Source organism: Poecilia reticulata, linkage group LG22, assembly GCF_000633615.1.
Source record: "Poecilia reticulata strain Guanapo linkage group LG22, Guppy_female_1.0+MT, whole genome shotgun sequence".
Taxonomy (NCBI): domain Eukaryota; kingdom Metazoa; phylum Chordata; class Actinopteri; order Cyprinodontiformes; family Poeciliidae; genus Poecilia; species Poecilia reticulata.
Window position 1 is genome coordinate 19889789 of NC_024352.1, and position 20693 is coordinate 19910481.

Sequence of the window (20693 nt, forward strand, 5' to 3'; positions counted from 1 at the left end):
AAGCATGACGTCCGAACACAATCACTTTCCAAAGCTTCCTGTGTCTGAGCAGGAGGCTTCCTGGGAAAAATTCACACTTTTAAAGAATACTTCAACTGGGAAATCAGAACCAGAACTGACCTGGTAAACCAACTGGTACCTCATATATCTGTAGGGTTTTAGTTTTGGGAGCAAAAACAAGTTTTGAACATTGTTATTGTCTTTGAGATAGAAAATAACTAATATATCATCATACAGCTACAGCTGTTTCTAAAATATAGATGAAGATTATTATCTAGACCTGTACTTGTTTGTCTTCAGGGTGAAAGGTATGTTTCTTAGTTTGAAACTACAGTGACAATGGCAAAGCCTTCTAGAGTCATTAGTACCATTCTGCTTTTGTTCTTGGTTCTTCAGATTTGTTGCGGCTTTACATTGTTTTAAACCCTGGAAAATAATGTCTCAAATCATAAAAAGCCACAGATTACCATGGCATTCAAGATCATGGATGGATGGAAAACTTTGATTGCAACTGCACACAAACATAATTTTGGGTTTAAAAACTACAGAATAAAGAAGCAGCATTTTTCCACAGTAATAACGTGGTAGCACTGAACAACAGAACTGGGACTGGTCTTCAATTTATTTATTTTTATTTTCCAGGAAAGGCTTTGGAACATTTTTAGAAAATAATTTTACAAAAAGCTTTAAAACGTAAGGGATTTAAAAGAAAATGATGTCTATTTTGGGCCAGAAGTTGCTGTTTGATGATGTATCTTTTAATGACAAAAACATTTAAAAACTAGATTTTTTTTTAAATTCCAAAGGAATGAACTGACTTCTCATGAAAACTAAATATCTCTGCAGTCACATTTCCCCTTTTAAGACTGTGATGTAGCTATGAACCCTTAAGCCAAATATCTGTGTTTAAATATTCTTTCTGATTGTTCGTTTCAGGTCCCATTTCAACTCACCTGGTATGGTCTTCCTGACCCCTGCAATGAAAGGAGACAGAGAGAAGAAGCAAAGAAACCAGCATTAGAAACACACTTTGCACTTGCATGATGAATGTCATGCAACTTTTAAAACACTTTACAGTCAATGCAAATGGATGGCAGTTTGCACAATCATTTGCATCTGCTACACAGTCCAGCTTCTCAACCGGAGAGAAAGAAGCAACATTTGATTTATGACATTTGGATAGAAGAAAAAGAAAATGACCCACTGCTGCCAGATTACTCAACTAAAGAAATTATGCATTCATTATAAAGGAAATGTTCCCAGCAAAAGGTTTGATAAAAAGCCATGCACAGTTCAGATGCTGTTGAATTTTCTGTTTTTGAATTTTCTGTTTTTGAACCCAAGAAGATATCAACATTAAATGTTTTATATCAAACATTGAACTTTGGGTGCATGATTAATTGTTATTTAAGCCCAAAGATAGCTTTAAATCACACTGTGTGGACAATTTTGATCACAAAATTGAGTTTTGCTTTGGCTACAGAAGAGTTTCTATTTTATTGAGCTCCTGAGAAGCAACGTAGCTGCAGAATAAAATGAACAGTAATCGACTTGAGATGCATTAAATGTTCAGAGCATGAGCTAATTGGGCATGTTATGGTGTTAATATGTGAACACAAGCAGATGGTGGTTGATTTGGTATGCATTAGATATTAATTCAGTTTCAACTGAGCAGCTCCAACATGGACGAGGTCCAGTCACTTTGGGGAAAAGACATTTGTGATGGAAAACCTACTATTTTTGTTATTTTTATTTTATAAACATATCTCTGTTTGAGATTTACATTTATTGAACACCACACACAAATGTTTCAGAAATAGCCAAGATAATAAACAGAATAATATTGGGATTGCTTTTTGGACATTTTCTCTTTGCTCAAGTGAAAAACCTGAAAACATTTCAGCTCATCTCACATTTTACGTCTTTGTACTGAATGAACCCCAGGCATGCAATGCTTTGAGTTTCAGGTAAAAACAAAAGGTCCTGATTTACACCAAGACAACATTTACTGACCACACTATCAAGCTTTACTGAGTGATGCTTATCTTTAAAATCAGCATTAAAATTATGGACCAACTGTGGACACTACCCAAATTTTCAGAAGACAATCTGAGAAAATTGCATAAAACTTCATTCTGGCTTGAGGTCCTTGCTGAGATTGATGAAAAAACTCCATGCTGTTACTCTACGCTGCCAAATGAAGGAGAGACAACAGAATGACAGTCAACTGAACAGTCACAAATCACGAGTGTGTGTTAGAGAGGATGCACAGATTACACCACAAGAGATTAAAAGTTTGGAAAATGGTACATGTAAAATAAAATTTAAGCTTTTTAACACTTGCTCTTCTTATCTCATGATTTTTCTGGCAATCCGAGATTTAAATTTATGTAATGCAAATCTTGTCATTTTCTCTATAGCAGGGTCTTTCGCTACGACCCAGCACTCGGGCGGATTGTGTCTCTGTGATGAACAGCTGGATTCAGTCCCCTCTCTTTGCTGCCCTGTCATTTTCTTCTCCATCTTGACCTACTTCCTCCGACAATTTCCTCCCCCTGCATTGTGCCGCTTTGTAGCATCAGATTTTGGTGAGACAGCAAGTGAGATAAAGATAGTGACGCCATAAATATTTAATGAAGGTAAGAGCCCGGAGAGCAGTCAAATAGTCGCAGGTATTTCTAACTCGTGCCTCCAGCTGCACACTGAGAAATGCCTCCTGATTAATTTCACGCAGATCATCTCGCCGCGTCTTAGACAAACTTATTTATTCATCAATGGACATATAATCCAAGTGAATGTGCTTGATTCTCTTTTACCTCTACACCCAAAAGGTGAGGTGAGGATATGTGGGGATTAGAGCTCAGAGTGGATTACCTAAAGGATGATTCATGATGGAATTCAGAAACTGGGGAAGCATAATTATTCAAGAGGTATTTCACCACTGCCGGATTATTAACAATGACATCTGCAGATAAATATACCAATTACTGTGAATGCTCATCACCGTCCCGAGGCTTCAGGATCTCTGATTTCACCAGCAGCCATGTTTCATGTTGATATGAACATATGGACAGCTGGAGGAACAGCAAGGAAGGCCTGCTGAAGCCATCTGGTGTCAATGGGTGTGAAACTGGACAGTTTCAGAGGACAGTTGAGACGGTGAACACTGTAAGTGTTTCACCTTCAGCTTAAACAGTCAGCAATCTGATACCCGTTATTGTGTTTAACTGGCCACAGAAACATTTTGCTGATCAGAGTGGTGTACGGTCGATTAACGCCGATTTAAAGAAGACATACTGTGAACACCACTCTTTATCAGGGGGTTTGTTAAAGACAATCAGTGCCCTAACAGCATTGTGAAGACCAAGGAAGAGAGCAGACGGTTCATGGAGAAAGTTCTGGAGAAGTAAGTTTGAAGCAGCTTTGTATGATGAAACAGCAATGCAAGTTTTGACTGTATCAGAGAACTCTGTTCAATCCATCACTTGAAAAGAGTATGGCACAGCTGCAAACCATGTGTGGCTTGTGTAATAATTAAATATGAAGGGAGCATCTCCCTATCAAATTTGGAAGATATTTGTTTGGACCGCCCACACTTACATTACTTCACCTAGTGCAGTTCTTGTTGTTTTGCAAAACAATTAATTCAACATACCGCAAACTCTCCAGGTTTTCCTGGTCACCAACAACAACACTCCAAAAGAAATAGCTACTCCAAGCATAAACTACAAAGGTAATCGCTAACAGCTGCTAAAAACAGGAAAAGATAATGGCAGTCGTATTGATATCTCATATTGTCTGGCTTGTGTCATGAGGCGACAGAATATTCTGTTTAGCTACGCTAGTCGCTCAATTAGAGTAACTGCAAAATATATAATTGAACTGCAGACGTGTGTAAAGCGTCGTTGCTGGAGAGAAGTTGATTATTTTTCAAAATAAAATTCTCCACAAACTACTGTTAAAAATGAGAACCTTAACAGACCAGTCAAGTCACCATGAGCCACACATGAGAAACAGAGAAGTCGCATGCAAATTTAGAGCCGCACATTAACTACCCCTGCTTTAGCTAATGTGCCAGACTAGCACACATGGGACGTGTCAGTCTGAGCTGTCAATGGCAGTCAGTGGGTTTCTGTTTCAATCCCCACTCCATCCATTTCTGCCCGCAAGACACTTCATGCTCTTTGCCTGCTGGTGGTGGTCAGAGGGCCCCGTGGTCCCGGTCCATAGCAGCCTCACCTCGGTCAGACTGTAACTGGGCAGCTACGTCAACTGTCCAGTAGCTTGTCACCATTAGCATGTGAATGTGTTCACAAATGGGTGAATGACTGAATATAGTGAGAAGAGCTTGGGGGCCCTCTGAATATGAGGAAGCGCTATACGACTACAGGCCATTTACCATTTTAAAAATGTTATTGAGGAAAATTTGTCTAAATTTAAATGTGAGCAGCAGCTCATGCCTGGAAACACACATGTGAAACACAGAGAGGAATTACTAAGGTAAACTTGCAATTAAGACCAAAGGCAGTTATAGAAACTAAATATCTTTCAACTTTATATTTTGGTCTCAATCTTTCAACCAACAATCTAAAGTAGCAATTTAGTAGTGACAAAATTCTCCTAAAAATTAGACCTTTAAAGCAGATTAATCTGATGGGCCATTTCCTTGTTACCATCACACTAGTTAAATATTTCTTACCTAAACTTCATGTAGTTATTTCAAACAGTAATATTCTTATAAATACTCATGCGCCACCTAGATGCAGAGGTCTTTTGAAGTGACATGACTTACACTGCCCACCATGTTTGTGCTGACTTATATCATCTGTTGTATAAAAATGAGTCAGTACCCCCATCATCACATCAGACAGACCTCCAGTCTTCTAAATCTGCCCAGGTCATCCATGATCGGTCTGGTGTGACAACAGGGCTTCATTTGTTGTGGTCTACTGCTTCTCATCATCCTGCAGTGCTTTCTGCTAACCCTGCCAACTCTGGCCTGTGTACAGTATTCTTTTTCTATGACTTTGATTTCCCTGAACTCAACATTTTACTACCTACGCCTTATAGCACACGAGAAATTTATATTTTTAACGTAAGACCGTCCATTAGCAAGGTAAAAGTATCTGAACTAAAAGAGGTAGTCTTCTACTCAAATCAACCCCAATCATCAGAGTTGATCTTAAAAGTATTGTCATACGGTGTGGGCATATTGATGCAGGTTCTGGTATTGCACAAAAGTGAAAATAATGAACTTTTATTATTAACTAATATTTTTTTATTACAGTTTTGTTCAAATACATACTATATTTAGCCTCTGTCTTGTTTATTTTGACAGAAAACTATTAACTTGTCTTAATATGTTAACTTAAGTTTGTAAAACGTTTACTGAATTTCTTTTAGTTCAGCAAAGCTTTCTTGCTATTTTCAGATAGATCAGACTCAATAACTTGAGGTTGTCCTTGTATCTATGTCAGACCTATTTTGATTTTAAACAATCACTCATTCCAGGATCAGTATAGAAAATGGCAGAATAATCTAACACCCGTAACGCAAATTCTTAACAGAAAAATTTGGATTTATATACTTTTCAACAGCTACAAAGATGAATGGGAAACATCTCTGCATATCTTCATTATTGAAACTGCTGCAAGTTTATATGGAGACCTTAAACAATGACAGTTTACTCAAAGAGTCCATTCTTTAAATTCTTAGTTTTTTCATAAGACCTTCAGACTACTTGCTGTATGTGTGTACAAACACAGGCATAAAAAAGACAAATACTCTATGAAGGGCATATACAATTTTGTAAAAGTAAAATCTTAAAAGTGTGAATAGACTTCTCTTGCTTGCATCCGTTATACTGAAAATCAGCCGTAGAACCACTGTGCAAAACCAAGGAGGGATTATCTCGAGGGTATTTTGTCTCGTCTTCCATCTGCTTTATGAGTAGTAATAAACTGCAATGACTATTTTGGTCTAAAAAAGTTGTGAGCAGAGATTGATTATGTGGAGAAAAGTGAGACCTGCACAATGAAAGCATCTTTCTGTAACATATTCTGGTGAAAGATGTGATGGGCAATAGGAGGGTTGATGATTGTGGGCATCAGATTAACAATGCTGGCCAGAAAAGGGTAAAACATTATGTCTACATTTCGTCGAAATGAAAGCTGCCAGAATGTTAGCATTTTGCATAATGTATCAGTTTGTTACATCTCCAAACTACTCCACTCACTTCCTCCTTTTTCAGAAAATTAAACACCCACTATAAATCTCCACTGTAGACTAATTCGAGCGGCAGTCTTTGCCATTTCTATAGTTGCCCCGAGTGGAATTTGTGTTATGAATGGATGCCAGCTGCAAGGTCATCACACTTTTGTGGTGTTCTCAGCTGCTTTGTACTTGCTTGGCCATGGAAATGAGTAAAACCATCACCAACTACAAGCTGGAATGCAGTCAAAAAGGAAAGGCAGTAACAAAATAGAAGTTTTTCATTTAAGTTGCTAGAATCTTTAAATCTCTTGACTAATGCTCTGTGAAATGCCTAGGTAAATGAACCCTTCCTGAAGTAAGTTCATTTACCTAGGTCCTGAAGTAAGTCAGTACTTACTTCAGGACCGATTTTATAACGACTAGTTATAAAAGACCACTTTCACACTGCCTACTATATCACAGGTTGTCGCCAACACAGGGCTGTGACCATTTCCCCTGCTTTAAAAGTATCAATTTGGATGTCACAATCAAAATTGTTATCTGGGGTACCTCCAAACATCCTGAGGTATCCAAATAGAGAAATGGTGGTAGACACCATTCCCAGATTTGTTACTTCTTTCCAAAAAATTTGAACTGAGGCCTGAACATTCAGCCAGCTCTCTGAAATGGTATAGCAGGATTGATATCTTCGACATTTCAGAGACTGATTTGCTGCTTTGCCACATGCTATAACAAACTTTTACTGGAAACTACCTGAAAAAAATCCCTCATTCCACATAATCTTCAGTCTCTGGGCATTTATCATGTCTCAGGTAGGAACATGTATTTTTAACATTTGTAAAACTGTGTTTTGCTGACAATCAGTTATCCCACATTACCCCAACAACAGGCACCCCACCAATCTAACTCAGTCAGCCTCATTTAAGCTGTTATTTATCCCTTAACAATAACTAATCTAAATTCTCTCAGGGCTGCTTAGGTTCCCTGCTTCCTGTCACCTATCACCACCTCACAGGAGGCAGCCAGGCAGTCAGACGACGGAACGAGGGAGAGCCAGACATAAATCTGGAGCAGGAACAGGTTCCAACATGGAGACTGTAAATCAAGGTAGGGAAAAGCAGGCCATTATTGTACGAGGGTCAATGGTGCAGCCACTCTGAAGCGGTGCTGAGTCATGCATCATGTTCCAAGGCAGTGGAAAGAAGGTAGTTGTTTAGAGGGACAAAGTACTGAGAGAAAAGATGTGGAGCAATAGACGTAGGAGGGAAGATCCTACAGTCAAAGATGTGCGGAGTATTGTATTCTGTAGGGAAAAAGAAAATAAAAGACAATCCTAGGTGAAAATGGAAGTGCCATGTAGCTAAAGGGAAATAACAAAAACAAAATCTTATTTTTTTATTCAGTTAAATTTTCATTAACAACATTTGGTCAGCTCTGGAAACCAACAGCTGAATATTCATGTTTTCCAGAAGCACCTGAAGATTTGAATCACACTTCTTGCATTTGCATGCACTGCCCTCCCACTGCATTTCAGAGTCAAGGAGCCCTTTTACTCTGCCATAATGAGCCGTCATACTACGCTTATCAAATGTCAGGTGAAACCAGATGCTGTTCCACACGAGGCTATGAAGGTTATGCATTTAAATGTTCAGATTCATATAATAAACAGGCTATTTTGTCGTGTTCTTGTTCTTTTGTTGTTTTCTGAAGTTCTGAGATTTCCAGTCATTGAGTCAGAAAAAAATGTACATTATCAAACAATTATTAAGGTATATTCTTAAAAGTAAAATAAGAAAATATAAGAAGATGTACATTGTATTAAAAAAATAGCACATCTTTCGGGATATTTGAGAAAAACAAGACAATCAAAATGCTGTATTTTCAATAGTAATATATACAGTAAAACCATCAATTGTGGCAGCTTGCTGTTCTGGAGCATAAAGTTAATTCAGCCATCCTTAATGATGGTTTAATTTCATAATTCTATAATTTAAAGATTCCTATAAATGCAAAACAACCCAACAGCATCCAGTAACAAATTTGACCTTACAGTAACGACACCCCAGTGTCTATGCACAGATAAACTCCATGAACTCGAACTCAGACTCCATAGGCCCTGTTGCCACGCTAAATGTTAGAGTTTATTACAGAACAATTAAGGAATGAATGGGTATGGCTTTTTTTGACAGTTTATAAGAGAAAGCCTATAATCTCTAAAAAGCATGTGGCAGCACAGCTTACAACATTGCATCTAAATGAAGCACATGGCTTCTGGAATAATGCCCTTTGAACAGATACCAAATTAGAGACGTCTGGCCTTAAAGCACAGCAACATATATGGAGAAAACCAAACAGCACAAATGCCTCATGACTTGGGCGTGTTTGCAACCACAGGAGCCAGGAAGTCAAAGAGCAAAGCACAAACTCCTCTATAGACCAAAGTATTCCAAAGTCAAATCAGGTGAGATCTGTCCAGCCAGCAAAGCTTGGCTCAAATTAAGTCATCAAACAATCATCCAAAATGGATCGGCTGGAATAGATATCCCAATGTTGCCATGGCCTTGGCAAAGTACAGACCTAAACATGACGGAAATGTTGTGATGAGACCTTCACAAAGCCATCGGATGGAGCAAAGGGTGTATTTTAATTTCTCACTAATATTTACATTTTTGCCTCACACATGTGAGTATGTGTGTTTTTGTGGGTATGTGGTTCCGTTCAAATCAATTTTAAAGCTAGGAAGGCAAGATATATTTTTCTGAGATTTTGATACACTAATATCAAAAAATGGGTGTGATTTCTTTTGCTTGAGGCTTCTGTCAACTTAGTGTTGATCAATGTAAAAAAATATGCCTCTCTTTATGTTACACACATTAAAATACATCAAATTAAGAATATTTGACAAACACTTTTCCTCACAGGGCCAATAAATTGCTATACATGTAATCAGCTGACAAATGTAACAGGAAAAACCCCAATAAGACGGATTCAAAAAATATATTAATTTTTGAATTCCAGATTTGCTAGTAATATGTCTAGAATCTGAGGATTTGGAAACCACCCAAATGAGTTTAAATGTCTTATTTACATTAAGAGAAAGACTTCTCAATGAGAAACAAGGAAGGAAAAAAACAGTAGAACAAATGTATTCAAACAAATCACATCTGATCTGAACTAATTATGGAAAAACTTTCCCATCTAAGTACTATTGATTATCTTATAAGGCTTTAGATTATTGCGTCTCCTCAACAGCTGGAAGCCACTGATTTGGAAACTTGAAGAATGTGTATTGATTGTGAATAATTAAGTCCATGGATAGAGTTTTATTTTTACAGCGGATTAAGAAAAGGTGCCTGAATCTGTTTAATGTGGTGCCTGATTGCAATTTTACTGAATATTCTCAGCACCCGACTCATCCAGCGACAGGAAGTTTCAAAGTAAGGCAGATGAAAGTCTCTGGTATTTGGCCAGCGGGGAGGGGAAATGAGTAAAAGGCTTTGCTTTTAATAGAAATCAATTTTAGCTTGCCAGCTGCAGTGCAGAGCAAGTGAAACACGCAGAAATCTCTGCACAAAGGGATGTGATATAAAAACACCTGCCATCTCGTGATTGGGTGAAGAAAAACGGCTCAGGAGGTTTCATTCTCTCCAGAGGCGCCCTTATCACTGCCTGCAGGACCGATGCCATTAACCTGGGCCTCCCTGGCTAACTGTGCTTTGATTAGCTTTCTGATTTTACAGCACAGCTGATACAATGATACTGGGTGGAAGAGCAGAAACAGGCTACACAGAGAGAAAAAAAAAACCTAGTGATTGAAAAAAATGTTAACTTTAAAGACTTGTGTGCCAACAAGCCTAATCACTTGAACTGATACAAGGAACTTTTATATAAAGCTATAATTAAAATAGGTCTCATTGGTTCTTCAGAACAGGAAGCAACATATTATCATTATTTACCTTACTTTTTTCACCTTGGGTTGTCCCCACCAGAACAGTGCAAATTCATTATTTATGAGAACTGCAGACTCAATGCCACTTTCATAATTTTACTGTTTTACCAGTTTATTCTTACAACACCATTTAAATCCACTGAGTTCTGTTGCAAAGGTTTTGAGAAAAAAGGCCTCTGTTATAGCATTCCAAGAAACATTGACAAACCTGAGGGTAAAATCAATAACTTACAATAAAAGTGAAGATGTTTTATTAAAAAAAACACACACACACAAAGGTTTTCTAATTATTTATAGCTTATTATGTTTACTAAAAGCAGTTGTAAGGTCTGATTAATTATTTGGCAAAAATGAAGGGGAGCGTGTTTCACCACTGGAGCTTTGAGATGATACAGCAAAAAAAAGAGAAAAAACTGGAGTCTTTTCTTACCTTCATTGCAGAAGCGGCCCTTGTATTTCGTCTGGGAGCAGTCGCAGACCGGTTCTCCGTCTATCACCATGCACGTTCCACCGTTCTCACACGGGTTGACAGTGCACCAACCTTCTGACTCCAGGGGCACCTTAAGGCTTCCCAGGAACAGAGGCTGTGAGCTGCCAAACTTGAGGTCTGTAATTGTTCCCCTGAAGGGTTGCATGGTTCGCACCGTAGGCAGTGTAAGTGCACCGTTGCGGATATCCTGAGGTACTCCACCCAGGAACAAGTCGCTGACTATTTTCATGAACTGACGCTGAGGTTTCACCTCGTCGGCTTTGGCCTGGCCGTCCAGCACCAGTACCGTGCGCAGGTTATACCTGCTCAGCGTGGCGGCGTGCCAGCTGCCGTCGTCCACCCGCCTGTCGGAAACAACCGTGGTCTCAGCGCAGTCAATGCTGAAGCGCAGCTGCAGTCGACCCTCCACCACCCCCAGCTGCAGAAAGTCACAGTATCCCCCATCATCGAAGTACAGCAGCAGTGACTCTGAGGCCTCTGTCTTGAACTGAAAGCTGAGGTCACCGCGGGTGCTGGCGTCCCAGCGGAGGTAGCGTGCCCACTGGCCTGGAGTACCTAAAAATTCCAATCCCAAACAGGAGCTGAGGAATAACTGCAGTCTGATAGAAAAGCCTACAAGATCCATAGCTGCAAAGAGTTAATCCAAGAAAATGTCCAACAGAGAGTCAAAGGGATGGAAATCTTCTAGCTGAATTTCTGGAATCCACGTTTATCCACAATATGTGTTGAGATATATTCATATAGATATTTCTTATAAAAAATATGCTTTTAAAGGGAACAAGGGGATAGAAGGATAACAGTCGTTGGCGTTAACAGTCTTAAGAGTAAGAAATTGTCCAGACGCTGCAAGGCAGTGATCATGCAGAGGAATCCTTTTCTGATTTTTATGCTTTTTTAATCTTCAGAGCATTATTTCTGGTGTAAGGTCCGATCCAATATTCTTCTCTGGTTCTCAGGAAAAGTGGAATTTCCTCCATGTTTTTAGATGTGAAGTGGAGGTATGAGTGGATCCACGGTTTCATCACTGTTAGGAGAAAAAAAGAACAGTGGAAGATCAGCAAAGCATCATCAACATTTCATGTCATTAATATATTCAACATTTATCCTGAAGAAATCTCCCTAAGGCTTCTATTTATAAAGATTTCTGCATGGCCTCTTCCTGAAACAGGTCAGACAACTCAAAAAGTTGAAAGTCTTATTTCAGCTTTTTTCATTTAACACACGAGCAATTTCTTCCCACAATCTTCCCAATCTTGGAAAGCCTTTCAGAATCTCTAAAAGCAAGATTTAAATCCATCGTCCAATATCAAAGATTGCAGGAGGCAGCAGGTCGAGGAGGGAAATCCAGATATTGCATAGCACAGATAGTGACACTCTTCAGCTTCAGTTGGGAAATCCAGAGTTGTTCCCAGGCCAGAAGGGATATGCATAAATAGTCACTACACCAGTTTCTAGGTTAGTGAAAGAAAGATCTGGTTCAGCTCTTTCTTCACTACGACAGTGTCCAGTCCCATCTCGTAACACCATCCTACAATAACTCAACTCCTCCAACTGATCGTGACAGTGACACAAAAGGTGCAATTCTGCATTTCTCATTGAGAAAAACCATAAAAATCACACAAAAATAGTTACACTTGCATTTCTCTGAAAATACCTATATGCAGTCATTATAAGAAACTCAAACTAAAGAGACCTCTTCAGTTCCAGCTTTGCAAGAATTGTTGAAATACACACAGTTGAATACAGTATGAACAAAATTGAAAATGCAACTATGTAAAAAACAAGAGTCCATCAAAATACCAGCTTACTCAGGTAATCCCCAATATTTTATGACTTCTTTCAACTGAATGGTGCGCCTACTGTAAAGTCTTGCTATGAAGCTATGGAGCTCCAAATTTTCTCACTCCTCAACAAATTACATTAATCTACCAGGCATTTATTTCATGACCAAACAGATTACTACTGTTAAACCTCTGTTTCCATGTCAAGTTGAAGCCAGCACTCATTTCAAAACCAACAACCTCATTTTGCATAAAGAAGTAGAGCAGAGGAGCAGGGGAAAAGCTTTTAAACCTGCTGCAACAAACATAAAAAGGGAGTTTGATGCTTTACTCATCTAGTGAAAAATGTTGATTTGATGTCATCACTCGTGCCTGTGAAAGAGCCGCATTCTTCCTCCTCCAGAGGTTGTTTGGAGTTATCGGTCATCTGCTGGGTAAATTAGTCTCATTATTCTCATGGCACAGAATGATTATGACTCAGCCAGGCAGACTGCCTTTATCTGATGACCAGACTGCAGAGAAAGCTTTCTGCTGAATCCAGCTGAATAATAGGATTTGCAGGAAAAACACAACTGCATTCTGAAGCCGAACGGTATAAATGCTGCTTTACATGTTTCAGTATAAGTGCTAGAGATGATTAAGGTAAAACAATTTTCAGATAAATTTCTTTAAAATTTTCTGAAATGTTACTATGTATTTTTATTTTTGTAAAACCTGACTCATGCAAATCATAATATAAGTAGAGATGCTCCAATCAGTTTTTTTTTTTTTTTTTTTGCTGCCGATAATACCGATGATCCATGAGGCCGATCTCTCCCGATCACCGATTACTCCCGTCGCCTGGAACGCCTGTTAATTTTTCGCTTTGGTATAAATGATACTATGTTATATGGCAAAATGAAAAAAATATCTGGCAATAAATCCACATAATTTAGACACAATATACACATTTTATTTTATTTTTTTAGCTACATGCTGCAGCTTTAAGCAGCCGTTCGGTGTGAGAGCGTAGCGGCGGTCCAAGAGCGAGAGCAGAACCAGCGCATTACACCGTCAGCTCGAAATACTTGAATTCTTTTTCGGGTTATTTGTTTAGTTTTCTGACCGGGATGCTAATCCGGGTGAGTATTGCTAGTTGAGCGCTGCTTTACCTATCTGGCCGCTCCAGGTGTCCTTTTGTTCCTGCATTGAGCCTCGATTTAACCAAACTTCGTCAAGTGCTTGACTTGATATGTTGATGCATTTTGTAGTGCTTCTCCCCCGAGGTAATTTTCCGCGGCAAAACGCAAACGTAACCCATTCACGCTCAGAGCGATATAGTTCCAAACGACAGTATTTGTTGCAGCGCGCTTGCACAGTGTGAAGGAAAGAGGAGATGAGCTGCACACGCACGTTGCGAAGTGAGTTAAATGTGATCGATTTTGGTGATCGACAACAAGAGAGAGTGATCGGCGACCACCGATTTCGCTTTTTCACGGAAATCGGCCGATTATGATTGGTATTTTAATTTTCCTGCACATCTCATTATAAGCTAATGTTTTACATTTTTTATATTGGCCTAAAGATACCGATGAAGTAGAACCCATCTTGGCTGTTTGACATTTCAGACCAAAATCTTTGAATTATTAAGATTACATTTTTGTTTTGTCTTTTTTTTTTTTCTCTTAAAAATATTGCAATGAGACAAAGAACAAAGATTTATGTTTGGGAAATGTTGGCATATGTGATACAAGCATCTTCTGCATCTAAGATGTTATGTTTTATAACCTATGTGCACAGCGTATGTAGGATTTCTAAAATTCAATTGATGTGTCCTCTCTGTACAGCCAGTTGGTAATATTTTCATATAGCCAGGCTTTTTGTCAGACAATATTTTTATTTGGTTGTCTCAGGGTGACATCAAAGTTACCCTTTTTATCCCAAAAGATAAAGTCAAGATTTTGCTAGAAAGGGATAATGTTGTCTAGGGAAAAATGCTTTATTTTGAGCTCAACAGATGGCTAATATTTTAAATATGCATTTTGTTTTCCATTCAGCTTTATCTAATTATTGCAAGACGACAACATATTCTCATAATGAGTTAATAAAAAAAGGCACTCGCAATGTCTAAAGCTGTCCATATGTAAGCTGATCTAAACTTTATTTTTCTCTAGGTTTTGATCTGCTAGGTTAACACTTTGCTTTTTAATCGACTCAACCATTTAAAAAAGCAGCTGAAACCTACTTTTTTGTCAAACCACTCAGGAGTCCTTTAGATGAACAGGGAAAGCCATGCCGGCCCAGAAAAAAAAACGGAAGCGCTAAAAACTGAGAAGAAACTGCAGATTAAGCTGATGCTGATAATAACCACTAACCGGGTTAGTCCTGACTCTTCACAGGATCTTATTTATAGGGAAGTAAACACACGAGGGACAACCAGCTGACATTCTGTCTCAGAAACCTGCTCAGCAGAGGAGACAGCTCGGTTTCCTGTTTCAGCATTTCAGAGCTGAGACTTGAAGACATGACAAAAGAGTCACAGTGGAAAATGGGGTGTCGCAAAACCTAAGGATGACGTTTGGTATCCGAGCACAGTGTTACAGATGTATGCTTTCTTCAAACTTGAATGTTAGTGGTTATATTTCAAGCAAAAGGATTGGAGAAAGAAAAATGACACATTTTGCTTCTGATCCATCAAATGACACGATCAATAAAACTCCATCCTGCTTGGTTATTTTTTTATAAAATGTCTGTCTGTCTCTGGTCTGTCAAGGTGAAGACACAAATGAGCCTAAATGTGAACAACTGTGATCTGACCTTCATATGTGATCATGAGATATGGATCATGACAGATGAAGATCCTGGATTCAAGCAACTAAAAGAGCTTCCTCATTAGGGCGGCCATGCTCTGCCTTAAATATAAGATAAGAAGCTTGGAGTGGAGCTGCTACTAATTAATGTTGTGGTTCAAGCATCTGAAGCGACTCCTCCATGAAATCTATCTTTGGAGCTTATTCAGTCACATCCCAGCAGGAGGAGACCTTGTGGCAGACCAAGAACTCTCTGGATGGACTTCTAACCTGAGGAACCACAGCAAGTCTGCTGCCTGAGAGCTGCTGTTCTGCTACGACACATCTGATGGAAATTTAGCAGGCTCGTTCAGAACCAGTTGAAACTACAAGCTATTTCAATAGTCTGATTCAGACTCGGTGGAGCATAAATACATTTAAAATATGACGCTAGAGGAGGAGGGGAAAAGTCCAAACCAGCTCCAGGATGGCCCTGGAGAATGAGGATGTGTTAGTTTCCCTCCTGAACGGGTTCCCACCAGAATATGGTCTCAGACGATTAGACTTTCATAAGACTGATTAACTCACATTGATGGTTTGAAAGCAGCACAGAGACTTTCTGATATGATAGAAATGTTTAACTTTACAAGCGGGAAGCTAGAAATAAAATGAGTCCAACATGGGAACAAAACCAGGATGCTGCAGCTGGGAACAACAATACAGAGCATTAGATAACAACTGAGAGTACTGACTGCACAAGGATTCTTGAGTTCTGGATGCAGGAAATCACAAGAGAAACAAACCAATCTGCAGACCTCTTTTATAATATTTAAGGAGCTCTGCATAAGGCTGAGCAGAACCAGAAGGGCCTCAAACAACTGCAGTAATTAGTCTATTCTCCAAATCAGCCAGCTCTGAGGAATCATGCTTAAAAAAAATCTTTTCACCGTGCAGTTCTGCTGATCAGAGAGTCATTACTGACATTTACCTGAGAAACACCATGTGCAGGTGAGCAGTTACTGCTGGTCACTGAGCACAGCAGTGCAAGACTGCTTTCTTTTTAATTTGTCTTTGTAACAACCTGTACTGCTCAGACAGCAGACGGCTGTAATGGCCATGTTACACAGGTTCAAGTTGGTGAACAGGATTTCACTCCAACACAGATTACCCTGAGAGTTTCTCAGTTTTATCCACAGAGCACATTGCTGAACAGAGCAACCCAAAACTTCTCAGCAGGCGGTCAGAGACGTTCATTTTTGTCTCTATGCATTCACAGGGGAAAAATGCTTATCACCAGCAGTCATTGGGCAAGAGCTTGAGTAAAACCTGGACAGGTTGCTATGGAAACATACTAGAGCAAACAACAATGTGCACACACACATATTCATACCTAATGATGGTTTTGAGAGCCCAACGATCAGTCATATTTTTGGCTTGTGGGAGGAACCCAGAGAATTAAGACCCAGAATTCAAACCCAGGACATTGTTGGTGCAGCCTAGACATGGATTGTGGCTTTTAATTCAATAAAAAATAAATAAAAAAATAAATAAAAACATTTCTGACTCTTGCGTCTGTAGATATTTATCAATCTGTTGAGTAATTTATGACTTCTTCAGGTTAATTCCTTTCAGGCACAAGAAAGCTCAGCTGAGGGCCACAGGATTTCAAACTCTAACCTCCAAAGCACAATATAATATCTTCTCATATTGCCACCTTAAATCAGGAATAATACATGGATGTTTCATTGGTTTTCAAATGAAAAATAAAATGTCCAAGATTGTTGTTAAAACTGTCTTTAAATAACCAACAACTGCCTGTTGTTGAACTTTTTTTTTATTTTTATTTTAGTGTGCATTTAACACTAAACCCTGGTCTGAGAAAGCTTTATAGTAAAGCTTTAAAACAGTGAAAAGTTTCATCTTTGAGAGTTAAAACTAACCCAGACAGCTGTGACAGGTAAAACCTGTCCGACACACTCTCACCTCGTCAGGTTTTAGTGCCACTGCATTCAGACGATATTTGGGTGTTGGATTGTTCCTGTTGGAGCAAAAGGTGAATCCAACACCTGAGGACGTTTAGGTCTCATCAGATTGTGTTCATTAACTACAGAGGATGGGGGTCAGGTTCACCACAGGGACGTGTTTCGTTTCTGGGATAGTTTTCAGTTTTCAGCTAAAAACTTTTTTAAGTTGCCTTTTTCAACTACCTTTTATTGGCCATTGTTTTAATACTTTTCTGGATTATCTAATATTTTGACAAAAATATTATGAATAGAGATCTTTTTTTATCTTTTATGTCTGAAACTGTGCCCTCTTGCTGAACTTCCGCTATATTTCAAAAAGTCCTAATGCGTTTTGTTAAACGTTCCTTTTAGACTTTAACCAAACTGAAATTTGTAGGTGTGCTTTTATTACTGGAACATTAATCCAACACTCAGAGGGATTTTCTCTTCTCCCAATTAGTTCTGAATCTATGCAGCCCCTTTGTTCTATGATTTCCTTTATGCAGAGGATCTGGACCCTCGGCTATTAGAAACGATTGCTTGCTGGAGGTGTGGACTCTGTTGACGATAGAAATTCCTTTGAACAATTTAATTTGACACAGAATCAAATTTTAGCTTAATCAAAAAACTCAGATGTCAAAAAAAAATTGCTGAGGCTCAAAACATTTGGAAGTTGCAGATTATTTCTGAAAAGGGCAGGGAGGGAAAATTAAAATACAAAATCCCAGAGAAAATGGCGCAGAAACACTTTTTTCTTGATTTGCAATCAAGTTTTTCCAGGGCAATACTGATTTCTGGTTTCCTCTGGGCTGCAACAGACTGGCGACCTGTCCAGGGTGACCCCCGCCTCTCGCCCGGAACGTCAGCTGGAGATGGGCACCAGCAACCCTCCCGACCCCACTAAGGGTCAAGGGTGTAAAGAAAATGGATGGATGGATGGTTTCCTTTGGGTTCTGATCTGCCATTTCGCATTTTGAGATATGCAGTTGTTTATTTATTTATTAATTTATTTATTTATTTTCACATTTCTTTGGCCCCTGATAGTTAATTATCTAATTTTATTAAACTCAAAGGAGTTCATTAAAAGGGACATGGCTGATATAAATGGTGGATTTAATTTCAAATCTTTAAAACCAAAAGAAATAATTTCACTTTTCAAGCTTTACTTTTAAAAGGGAAGCTTTCTTAAACTATATCTATCAAGATTTTCAGTCAGATTTGAAAAAAAGATTGTCACCCACTTATTTTTGTATTATGCAATATTGTTTAATCCTAAATGACAATCAAATGTGACTATTTTTATGGTTTTGTCTCCAAAATTAAGATCAGCTTTGTTTAATATAAAGCCATAGCAATTGTGAGATTGTAATTATTATTTTCTTATTATCTTTTGTAGTTCAAAATACAAACATTTGCAAGACCCAACTGTCTGTTGCAGCAGATCACCCCGCAGACACACACACACACACACACACACACACACTCTATGCACTCATGCACATGCAGTGTAAACTCATGTTTACCAAAGCAGACATCATTTTCAGATGGTCTCATTGTGTCCTGTTGCAGTCCGGCGAGCGTCAGGGGTTAAAAGGCTAAACGGCATGGATCATTGTTCTCTCTGAAAGGCTTCTTTTGACGAGGCCCGCAGGGACGAGTCCACATCCACTCAGTGACAAAAGGCTGCAGCACTCTGGATCCTATTAACCGCCTGACGGGTGTGTGTGCGTGCGTGTGTGTGTACATATTTGTGCGTGTGCGTGTGTGTGTGAATTGCAAATAAAAGCACCGGCAGGCCTCTTGTGCTTTAATAGGAGCCACTTGGTGGTATTTTACGGCCGTGATCAAACACTGCAGCGGTGACAAAATGTCCTCCACAGTGATAAGATCTTGGAGAGAACACGCAGCAGTTTGTCATCTCACACTGACGAGGCGCGAGGAGCTCAAATCTCACTGCCGTGGAGTCGATTTTCTGCACCATCATCTGGGCAGGGCATGAGGAGGGGGAGGACGAGGAGAGACAAAACAGAAAGGGAGGGATGCTCCACCTCATCCACTCCCACTCTTCCTCACACCTCAGACACACACCTTCAGCATCCAGCCTCCATTTTAGGCTCACATCTGTCTGTTTGTTCTCGAGGAGGTGGCCTGCATTTTTACCATCCTCCACAGTGATGCACTGGATCATTTAGTCCAGTAGAAAACCTACATGTTGATCCTCTGCGTGAGAAGATGGAACGAAATCTGAAATAAGCCTTTGAATTTTTTTCTGTAGAAAAAACATGCATCAAATGTAAAAGATGAAATCTGCAAAATGTTGCTTTTTCTTGGTGTCTGAGATTTCTAACTGTTTATCCCCAAATAAATCATGAAAACTAATAACACAAATAAAAAACCTGAATGTATGAAACTCTTTAAATTGTAGGATTTACATTGGGTAAGTGGTGGGAGCTGGGGAGGGGAGTGGGCTTGGTCTGACTGTACACTTCAGAGTGCATATTTAGACATTAGAGGTTCTCATACATTACTCATACAACTCACCTCACCCCATACACTCCCAAACTTGAATGTACAAGTTTTGAGCCTCAAACTGCAGCCAATAATCTATTTAGAAGAAGAACGTTGGATGTGAGTAAACACAAATTAATGCATCTTGCCAGCAAAGTTTCTGAATTAAGATTAAAGTCAATCTCACCAGAAGTTAATATAATGTTAATGTGCCTAACTAACATAGGGTTCAAGGGGGTTGGAACAATCTTCTCAGAGTGAGGAGGAGTGAGGCGTTTTTCCAAGCAGAACATCTAACAAGAACACAACAAAATGCAAGAGTATGATACCTAATATCTGCTTATATTTATACCCAGTCGTTTGCATTTTTGGATTTTTTTCATTTGATTTAAATCGGATCTCTTATCTGAATTTTCTTAACAAATTTGAACTTGTGTAAAGTCAGATAACCATTTTAATTCTATTTCGATACTTTTATGTTCAAGCATTATAGTGGTTTATTAGAAATAAAAATGGGCACAAAACAACAAAAGAAAACGTTAAACAAAATGTTGTAGAGATTGGAGTTATTGGTTTGTGTTCATGACAAATCAGATTTTTCTTTTCTCTTGTTCAACGAATAAATGAAAAACTCCACTATTTTCAGTCATTCAACCAATCAGGCAATGACATTTGTTTTGATGATTGGCGTTTAGTAAACATTAGATCATGGCTAGGAGCACATGCTTTCATGGATCATTTTGAATTGAATTCATTTTCTGTTGGACACAAAATTTCTATACTGCTTTCAAAGAACCTGCAGTAGATTTTTTTTTATCTGGTATGTGTCATAGTCCACCAGGGCAAAAAATGCTCAAAATCAAAGAAATAAAAAAAAAAAATCTAAAAAATCTCTACAACTAATTCCACATTCCTGAAAAAAAATCAGACTCTGTTAAAAGGCCTGCTAATAAAACATTTTCTCATAGGTTTAGATAAATA

General features: G+C 38.8%; 1 protein-coding gene across 7 annotated transcripts in view; it reads right to left on the bottom strand.

Annotated features, from left to right (window-relative positions):
• nrxn3a (neurexin 3a) overlaps positions 1–20693 on the bottom strand; it is a 119908-nt gene that overhangs the window by 95041 nt on the left and 4174 nt on the right. For all 7 annotated transcript variants that reach the window (XR_532656.2, XR_532655.2, XM_008400154.2 and 4 more), the window contains exons 2-3: positions 10593–11676; positions 954–974 (exon numbers count right to left, since the gene is read on the bottom strand). Coding sequence is in view for 5 of the 7 variants with exons in the window: in XM_008400154.2 (XP_008398376.1) it covers positions 954–974; positions 10593–11277 (706 nt within the window). In the remaining 2 variants the exon portion in view is untranslated. The remainder of the gene's footprint in view (positions 1–953; positions 975–10592; positions 11677–20693) is intronic.